This window comes from Somniosus microcephalus, chromosome 4, assembly GCF_052327205.1.
Source record: "Somniosus microcephalus isolate GS21.2 chromosome 4, FLI_Smic_1.0, whole genome shotgun sequence".
NCBI lineage: Eukaryota > Metazoa > Chordata > Chondrichthyes > Squaliformes > Somniosidae > Somniosus > Somniosus microcephalus.
Genome location: NC_140990.1, coordinates 158,838,057 through 158,847,609, shown reverse-complemented (window position 1 = coordinate 158,847,609; position 9,553 = coordinate 158,838,057). Strand labels below are relative to the sequence as shown.

The 9,553-nt window shown below is 50.9% G+C and overlaps 1 protein-coding gene across 1 annotated transcript in view; it reads right to left on the bottom strand.

The window, feature by feature from the left end:
- Positions 1-9,553, bottom strand: part of LOC147119958 (leucine-rich repeat flightless-interacting protein 2-like) — a 172,310-nt gene that overhangs the window by 99,891 nt on the left and 62,866 nt on the right. Inside the window, exons 13-17 of the mRNA XM_085984185.1 lie at positions 8,099-8,155; positions 7,005-7,082; positions 3,350-3,385; positions 1,982-2,107; positions 225-363 (exon numbers count right to left, since the gene is read on the bottom strand). Coding sequence (XP_085840311.1) covers positions 225-363; positions 1,982-2,107; positions 3,350-3,385; positions 7,005-7,082; positions 8,099-8,155 — 436 coding nt within the window. The remainder of the gene's footprint in view (positions 1-224; positions 364-1,981; positions 2,108-3,349; positions 3,386-7,004; positions 7,083-8,098; positions 8,156-9,553) is intronic.

Genomic DNA, 9,553 nt, shown 5'->3' with positions numbered 1-9,553 from the left:
GAGAGTGGGGGAGAGAGAGTGGGGGAGAGGGAGAGAGAGAAAGGTTACGAATCTATGAAACAGGCTTTGCAGGTGAAGGAGAAGGAGCAGATTGGAAAAGCTGGTTGAGTTTGATCCCTGCCAGAGTGAATAGGAAGTTAAAGCATTCGCCCAGTCCATGCTGTTAGTGAGAGGCGTGTCGGGTACAAAGGGATCAGCTGGACCAGAGCCCTGCTGGTTAGCACCATGTCTGCACCTAGGCAGCGACGGACCACTGGGGTAGGGGCTCACATTCATTCCCAAACCAGATACCTTCAGCTCCTTCAGCCCCTCCATGTATTTTCCTTCTACATCCTGTATCTGGTCCTTTAGCTCAAAGATTTCCTGGGGGAGAATCAGACAGTAGAGTGAATAGAAAGAGAGACAGAGAAAGGTGAGACAGACAGACAGAGGCAGAGAGAAACAGACAGAAAGACAGAAGAAAAGAGACAGACAGAAAGACAGAGGAAAGAGGGGGAGCGAGAGAGAGAGATGGAGACAGGCAGTGAGAAAGACAGAGAAACAGAGGGATAAAGACACAAAAAAAGAGAATGACAGGACAGAGAGGGAGAGAAGGAGAGAAAGAAATAAGAGAAAGAGGGAGAGAGAGAGAGACAGAGGATGAGAGGGACAGAAAGAGAATGACAGAGACATAGAGAGACAAACAGACAGGCTGCCAAGAATCAGAGGCAGTCAGATAGAGACAGAGACAGAGAGGGAGAAAGAAAGACAAAGGGGGAGACAAACGGGTATAAAGTCGCAGCGACAGAGAGTCAGAAAGAGATTGACAGAGACAGAGTGCGAGAAAGAGACACAGAGAGAGAAGCAGAGTGGGATAGCAGGAGTGAAAGAAAGAAAAGAAAGAGAGACAGGGAAACAGAGAGAAAGAGAAGGAGATTGTGAGAGAAAAAGAGAATGACAGAAAGAGAATGACAAGAGACAGTAACAGAGAGCGGCAGACAGGCAGACAGAGGGGGGAAAGACAGACAGAGAGGGTAGAGGCAGAGGGAGAAAAAGGGAGGCAGAGAGGCAAAGAAAGCAGGAAAAAGGGAGAGAAGGGGAGCCAGAGTCAACCCGACAGAGAGAAAAAGGGAGACAGAGTCAGACAGAGAAAGGAGGAGAAAAAAAGAGGGAAGAGAGACAGAAAGAGAAGGAAGTAGAAGGAGATAGAAAGCCAGAGAGACAGGAAACAAGAAAAACAAAGAGAGAGAGAAAGATAAAAAGGGCAGGACGAGAGACAGAGGCAGACCCACAGAGCGAGAGAGATAGAGAGAGAAAATAGAAAGAAAGAGGCAGGCCGGAACCGAGAGAGACAAACAGACGGATAGGGAGCAAGTCAGAGACAGGGAGGGAACGATAGAGGCAGAGATGGATTGAAGAGACAGATATAAAGATACAACAGGAAAGAAAGAGACAGATAGAGTTAGACAGATACAGTAAGTGTGCAAGTTAGAAAATAAAGAGACAGAGAGAAAGAAAGTGAGCCTTTACTGAGAGAGACAGGGAAAGAGAGATACAGAGGGATAGACAGTCAGACATATAGTGAGTGTCAAAAAAAAGAGGGGACTAGAGAGAGAGAGAGAGAGTGCGAGAGAGAGAGAAAGAGAGAGTGAGTGCGAGAGAGGCAGAGAGAGAGAGACAGGGAGACAGAGAGGCAGAGGAAGATAGACAGAGACACATGGCCCCAGCACTTGTGAAGAGATAAGAATGATGAAAAATAAATTCGACACCCAGGTACATCCCATGCCCAGAATCCCTGAGCTGACACCACGGGAGTACAAGAGGGGTCGGCTATCCCAGCGGATGCCTCACCTCCACCCTGACCTCCCCCTGAAGGCATGTTTCGGAAATGTCGCCATTTGCCTGTGAATTTCCGATTTGTGCTCCCGGCAGGTGAGGCTCCCCCACAGGGAGCACAAGCCCTGAAATGACACCCCCCACCGCCATCCCGAATTCTTCCTACCTTGATCTCTCGAATGGAGCCTTCAGTATCCATCGAGGTGGTGGTGTCCCCACTGCCTCGCCTTGATGAGGTGCCCCCCAGGGAGGCAAGCGTGGCAGCAGAGAGGCTTGAGGCTGCTCGGGATCCCTGAAACAGAAAGCACGCCAATTAGCCAAGTATTCGCACATGAACCAAAGATTGTACTGCAGCCCAGGACCGACGCCCCAGCCTGTTAACCTCTAATGGCCTCCGTGCCACATGTGCGGCCCCTGCAGTTTAGCTTTCAGCAGGTAAGGCCACCAAGGACAGCTCCAACTGGAGAGGGGCAACCAAAACCAATGCCAGTGGGACACCAATTCATCATCAAATTGAAAAGGGGTGTTGTATATTAGTGATGGAACTGGGAGATCGATGAGAATGTGCAACCCATGACCTCTGGCCATCATTCACTTTCTGTTTACCGGCATGTTACTGGGTCCACAGAAGAGCCATGGTCCAGAGGGAGCTTTACTCTGTATCTAACCCGTGCTGTACCTGCCTGGGAGTGTTTGATGGGACAATGTAGAGGGAGCTTTACTCTGTATCTAACCCGTGCTGTACCTGCCCTGGGAGTGTTTGATGGGACAGTGTAGAGGGAGCTTTACTCTGTATCTAACCCGTGCTGTACCTGCCCTGGGAGTGTTTGATGGGCCAGTGTAGAGGGAGCTTTACTCTGTATCTAACCCGTGCTGTACCTGCCCTGGGAGTGTTTGATGGGCCAGTGTAGAGGGAGCTTTACTCTGTATCTAACCCGTGCTGTACCTGCCCGGGGAGTATTACATAGGATTACATCGGATATACGGCACAGAAACAGGCCATTTGGCCCAACCAGTCCATGCCGGTGTTTATGCTCCATACGAGTCTCCTCCCGTCTTTCCTCATCTAAATCTATTAGCATAACCCTCTGTACTCTTCTCCCTCATATGCTTATCTAGCCTCCCCTTGAATGCATCTATACTATTCGCTTCAACCACTCCCTGTGGTAGCAAGTTCCACATTCTCACCACTCTCTGGGTAAACAAGTTTCTGCTGAATTCCCTATTGTATTTCTTGGTGACTATCTTATATTGATGGCCTCCAGTTATGCTCTTCCCTACAAGTGGAAACATTCTCTGTATCCACTCTATCAAAATTTTTCATAATTTTAAAGATCTCTATTAGGCCACCCATCAGCCTTCCTTTTTCAAGAGAAAAGAGACCCAGCCTGTTCATCCTTTCCTGATATGTATACCCTCGCATTTCTGGTATCATCCTTGTCCTCTGGACTGTGCCAGCAGCTCGAAGCTGCACCTGACAACAGACTGTGGAGGGGAGAAATCTTTATTCAGTTACTTGTGGCGAGCTCCTCACCTTCTCTGTAAAATCCTTCTCCAGCCTTTCTTCCACCTACAAGGAGAAGGGAGAGGAGTTTAGAATCACAACCGCCATCTATAGCTCCCTCCCTCACATACCGTGCCTGAGAAATGTCCTGGGCCCAGTGACAGTCAGTGCCCACTGAGCCGTACCAAGTGAGAGTCAGTGCCCACTGAGCCGTACCAAGTGAGAGTCAGTGCCCACTGAGCCGTACCAAGTGAGAGTCAGTGCCCACTGAGCCGTACCAAGTGAGAGTCAGTGCCCACTGAGCCGTACCAAGTGAGAGTCAGTGCCCACTGAGCCGTACCAAGTGAGAGTCAGTTCCCACTGAGCCGTACCAAGTGAGAGTCAGTGCCCACTGAGCCGTACCAAGTGAGAGTCAGTGCCCCACTGAGCCGTACCAAGTGAGAGTCAGTGCCCACTGAGCCGTACCAAGTGAGAGTCAGTGCCCACTGAGCCATACCAAGTGAGAGTCAGTGCCCACTGAGCCGTACCAAGTGAGAGTCAGTGCCCACTGAGCCGTACCAAGTGAGAGTCAGTGCCCACTGAGCCGTACCAAGTGAGAGTCAGTGCCCACTGAGCCGTACCAAGTGAGAGTCAGTGCCCACTGAGCCGTACCAAGTGAGAGTCAGTGCCCACTGAGCCGTACCAAGTGAGAGTCAGTTCCCACTGAGCCGTACCAAGTGAGAGTCAGTGCCCACTGAGCCGTACCAAGTGAGAGTCAGTGCCCCACTGAGCCGTACCAAGTGAGAGTCAGTGCCCACTGAGCCGTACCAGTGAGAGTCAGTGCCCACTGAGCCGTACCAAGTGAGAGTCAGTGCCCACTGAGCCGTACCAAGTGAGAGTCAGTGCCCACTGAGCCGTACCAAGTGAGAGTCAGTGCCCACTGAGCCGTACCAAGTGAGAGTCAGTGCCCACTGAGCCGTACCAAGTGAGAGTCAGTGCCCACTGAGCCGTACCAAGTGAGAGTCAGTGCCCACTGAGCCGTACCAAGTGAGAGTCAGTGCCCACTGAGCCGTACCAAGTGAGAGTCAGTGCCCACTGAGCCGTACCAAGTGAGAGTCAGTGCCCACTGAGCCGTACCAAGTGAGAGTCAGTGCCCACTGAGCCGTACCAAGTGAGAGTCAGTGCCCACTGAGCCGTACCAAGTGAGAGTCAGTGCCCACTGAGCCGTACCAAGTGAGAGTCAGTGCCCACTGAGCCGTACCAAGTGAGAGTCAGTGCCCACTGAGCCGTACCAAGTGAGAGTCAGTGCCCACTGAGCCGTACCAAGTGAGAGTCAGTGCCCACTGAGCCGTACCAAGTGAGAGTCAGTGCCCACTGAGCCGTACCAAGTGAGAGTCAGTGCCCACTGAGCCGTACAAGTGAGAGTCAGTGCCCACTGAGCCGTACCAAGTGAGAGTCAGTGCCCACTGAGCCGTACCAAGTGAGAGTCAGTGCCCACTGAGCCGTACCAAGTGAGAGTCAGTGCCCACTGAGCCGTACCAAAGTGAGAGTCAGTGCCCACTGAGCCGTACCAAGTGAGAGTCAGTGCCCACTGAGCCGTACCAAGTGAGAGTCAGTGCCCACTGAGCCGTACCAAGTGAGAGTCAGTGCCCACTGAGCCGTACCAAGTGACAGTCAGTGCCCACTGAGCCGTACCAAGTGAGAGTCAGTTCCCACTGAGCCGTACCAAGTGAGAGTCAGTGCCCACTGAGCCGTACCAAGTGAGAGTCAGTGCCCACTGAGCCGTACCAAGTGAGAGTCAGTGCCCACTGAGCCGTACCAAGTGAGAGTCAGTGCCCACTGAGCCGTACCAAGTGAGAGTCAGTTCCCACTGAGCCGTACCAAGTGAGAGTCAGTGCCCACTGAGCCGTACCAAGTGAGAGTCAGTGCCCACTGAGCCGTACCAAGTGAGAGTCAGTGTCCATGGAACCACACCCAGTGCGGGTCAGCAGTCAGTACCCATGAAACGCTACCCAGCAGTGTGAGACTCTCAGAAGAACAACACAGTGCAAATATAACGCAATGAGATCATACACAATGTGGTCCCTGGGACTAACTGACATAGAGCTTTCAATACGCAAAGAATAAACCACACTTAATCCAACAAATTAACTGTTGTGTGATAGTATAATGCTTTAAGCCAAATTACTCCCAGCGCCAGACCTGTACCCACCAGTAGTGTACCCCAGTGTTATACAGTGACAGACCTGTACCCACCAGTACTGTACCCCAGTGTTATACAGTGACAGACCTGTACCCACCGGTACTGTACCCCAGTGTTATACTGTGACAGACCTGTACCCACCAGTTCTGTACCCCAGTGTTATACAGTGACAGACCTGTACCCACCAGTACTGTACCCCAGTGTTATACAGTGACAGACCTGTACCCACCAATACTGTACCCCAGTGTTATACAGTGACAGACCTGTACCCACCAGTTCTGTACCCCAGTGTTATACAGTGACAGACCTGTACACACCAGTTCTGTACCCCAGTGTTATACAGTGACAGACCTGTACCCACCAGTACTGTACCCCAGTGTTATACAGTGACAGACCTGTACCCACCAGTACTGTACCCCAGTATTATACAGTGACAGACCTGTACCCACCAGTTCTGTACCCCAGTGTTATACAGTGACAGACCTGTACACACCAGTTCTGTACCCCAGTGTTATACAGTGACAGACCTGTACCCACCAGTACTGTACCCCAGTGTTATACAGTGACAGACCTGTACACACCAGTACTGTACCTCAGTGTTATACAGTGACAGACCTGTACCCACCAGTACTGTACCCCAGTGTTATACAGTGACAGACCTGTACACACCAGTACTGTACCCCAGTGTTATACAGTGACAGACCTGTACCCACCAGTACTGTACCCCAGTGTTATACAGTGACAGACCTGTACCCACCAGTAGTGTACCCCAGTGTTATACAGTGACAGACCTGTACACACCAGTACTGTACCCCAGTGTTATACAGTGACAGACCTGTACCCACCAGTACTGTACCCCAGTGTTATACAGTGACAGAGCTGTACCCACCAGTACTGTACCCCAGTGTTATACAGTGACAGACCTATACCCACTAGTACTGTACCCCAGTGTTATACAGTGACAGAGCTGTACCCACCAGTACTGTACCCCAGTGTTATACAGTGACAGAGCTGTACCCACCAGTACTGTACCCCAGTATTGTACAATGACAGACCTGTACCCAGCAGTACTGTACCCCAGTATTGTACAATGACCGGTGCTTCGATGGGAGAGTTAATGTACCAGCGGGAGGGGCTTCGTTGTAACGCAATGTAATTGTGATGAGGGTCCACCTTGTGCCCAGTCCAAGATATAACCTGATGTGTGCGCAAAGTGGTTTGATATCCCACGTCGACACTAGTTTTGTTTTTAAATCCAACATTTGTCAACTGAACTGAGAGAATCTGTGGGGAGCAACACAAAACCAAAATTTCAGGATCAAAACTGGCCCAAGTGTTGGAGAGCTTCCAATCAGGCTGCAGCAGTTATCTGAGTTCACAGCTGGATTTGTAGAACTGTACTCTTTACACAGTGAAGATTTCCGTCGGAGACAAGGAAGAGGCGGTGGAAGTGGGAAAAAGCAGATATGCACAATTGTACAGAGCAAGTAAGAATGTCCTCACCACTGGACTTGCACGAGCTGAGCTCGCGCGGGACGAAGTGCGGGAGCCGGAGCCAAGAAAACAGTTGTATTCTGAGGGCTAGGCGAGCGGAAAGAAAGAGAGGATTAGACTGACAGTGTTTAGGAGCAGCTTACAACAGTGCTTGTACATAGTGACAATATGCCATCGAGCGTACAGCATGTGATGTCCCTCAACCATCGATAGTTTCACTGAGAGATCCCAACACTCCAGAGTTTGGGAGCCAACTCTCCCTGGCCGCCCACCAACACAAACATGCTCCACCTCCCTAAAGGCCCTGCTAGAGGCCCGAATGGGGCTGGCTGAAGGCCAGCGAGAGAACCGGGCGAGCTGTACTTGAAGGTCCACCATTGAATCAGGGATAAATCGGGAGGCAGTGCTGAGGTCCTGGGTCCCCACTCATGCATGCAGCCCCTTCACCGACCGTACGCTGTGGCCCCGCCCCCGACCGTATATAGCACCTTTAATGTAGTAAAACGTCCCAAGGCCCTTAACAACAGCAAATATCAAACAAAATTTGACACCGAGCCACATAAGGAGCTATTAGGGCAGATGACCAAAAACTTGGTCAAAGAGGTAGGTTTTAATGAGTGTCTTAAAGGATGAAAGAGAGGTAGAGAGACAGAGAGGTTTAGGGAGGGAATTCCAGAACTTAGGACCAAGGCAGCTGAAAGCACGGCTGTCAATGGTGGAGTGATTAAAATCGGGAATGCTCAAGAGGCCAGAATTGGAGGAGCGCAGGGATCTTGGCGGGTTGTAGGGCTGGAGGAGGTTACAGAGATAGGGAGGGGCGAGGCCATGGAGGTTCAGTATAAGTTGGCTGTCAGTGCTCTGTACTCATACCACTCACACTGGTGGGTCGGGGGAATCCAGGGCACTCATACCAACGCCACAGACTCCAAGTCGGGACTGGGACCCGGTGTCTGGCGGCCCTGGTGCCATGCAGAAAAACCGGCCTCACTTTCCGAGCATCCTGAGACCGTGTTGGGAGCCAGGAGCTGGGGACAACGCTAGAACCAGCAAGGGACAGCAGTGACTGCGGGAGGGAGAGAAAGAGAGAGGGAGATGGGCCTTACTGCGCGCGAGCTGGAAGTACTGTACCGGCGGCTCCCACTCCCATCGCAGGCAGACATCTGGAAGAACGAAACAAGAGTAAGATAAAGTCAACCGACAGCAGCGGCACAGGAGGCTAACCAGGCACGGCAAAGACATCGCTGAGTGACTGACACGCGGTGTAGCCATGCAGAGCCCGATGGGTGAGGCGGGGGGGCGGGGGGCGTGGAGGCAGTGTTTAGAGACCAGTTCACAGCACGGTGCAGGGACCCACACAATGCTCAGCAAATGCAGGGAGACGAGTCACTGACTCTTTACCCAAGAAAGATAAACTGAAATATTTTCTAAATGGTGAGAAGTTAGGAACTGTAGAGGAGCAAAAAGCACTCAGAAAGGCTAATGGAATATTTATCTCTAGGGAGCTGGAACACAAAGAAGAGGAATTTATGCTTCAGTTGTACAGAGCCTTGCTTAGACCCCATCTGGAGCACTGCATTCAGTTCTGGGCACCGCACCTCAGGAAGGATATATTGGCCTTGGGCGGGGTGCAGCGCAGATTCACCAGAATGATACTGGGGCTAAAAGGGTTTATTATGAGGACAGGTTGCATAGACTTGGCTTGTATTCCCTTGAAAATAGAAGGTTGAGGGGTGATCTGATCGAGGTGTTTAAAATGTTAAAAGGATTTGATGGGGTAGATATGGAGAAACTATGTCCAGAACAAAGGGGCATAACGAAGGCCATTCAAGAGCGAAATCAGGAAGCACTCTTTCACACAAAGAGTAGTGGAATTCTCTCCCAGACGTCTGTGGATGCTGGGGGGACAATTGGTGCTCGCAAGGCTGAGGTCGATAGATTTTTGTTGGGTAAGGGATGTGGAGCTAAGGCGAGAAAATCAAATTAAGATACAGATCAGCCATGATCTAATTGACTGATGGAACAGGCTCGAGGGGCTGAATGGCCTCCTCCTGTTCTTATGAAAAGAAACACATTCACCACAAACAACAGGAGTTTGCCATTCGCCCCAGGGTCTATTCCTTCATTTTATTAGCCTTGCAATCGCTTGGTCTTTTTACTCCCAGCTCCCCGCCCTCTCTCCAAACCCTTTAATCCTCCAGTGAGTACCAATCTCCGGCTTAAACACCTCAACTCGTTCTGCAGCTGTGTGCGCCAGGGTGTCAGGTGTTCCATTCAAATGCAAATTAGATAAGATTTCTTTCAGAATACAGTATATAGGTAATGTGAGACATGACCTGCGGTTAGTGCAGCATATGGTGAGCAACAGATTTTGGACCGATTGTTCCCAAAGGCCACCACCACTGGGGGTTTTCTGTGTCTGTTGTAGACTAACTGATGGAGATTGACTGCTATGATCACTCAACAACTCCATTGTCATTGTATCATGCAACTACCAGGCGAGTAGAAGGCAAACTGTTCACAAAACAGACTCAGACACCGGACACCTTCACTGGGTCAAC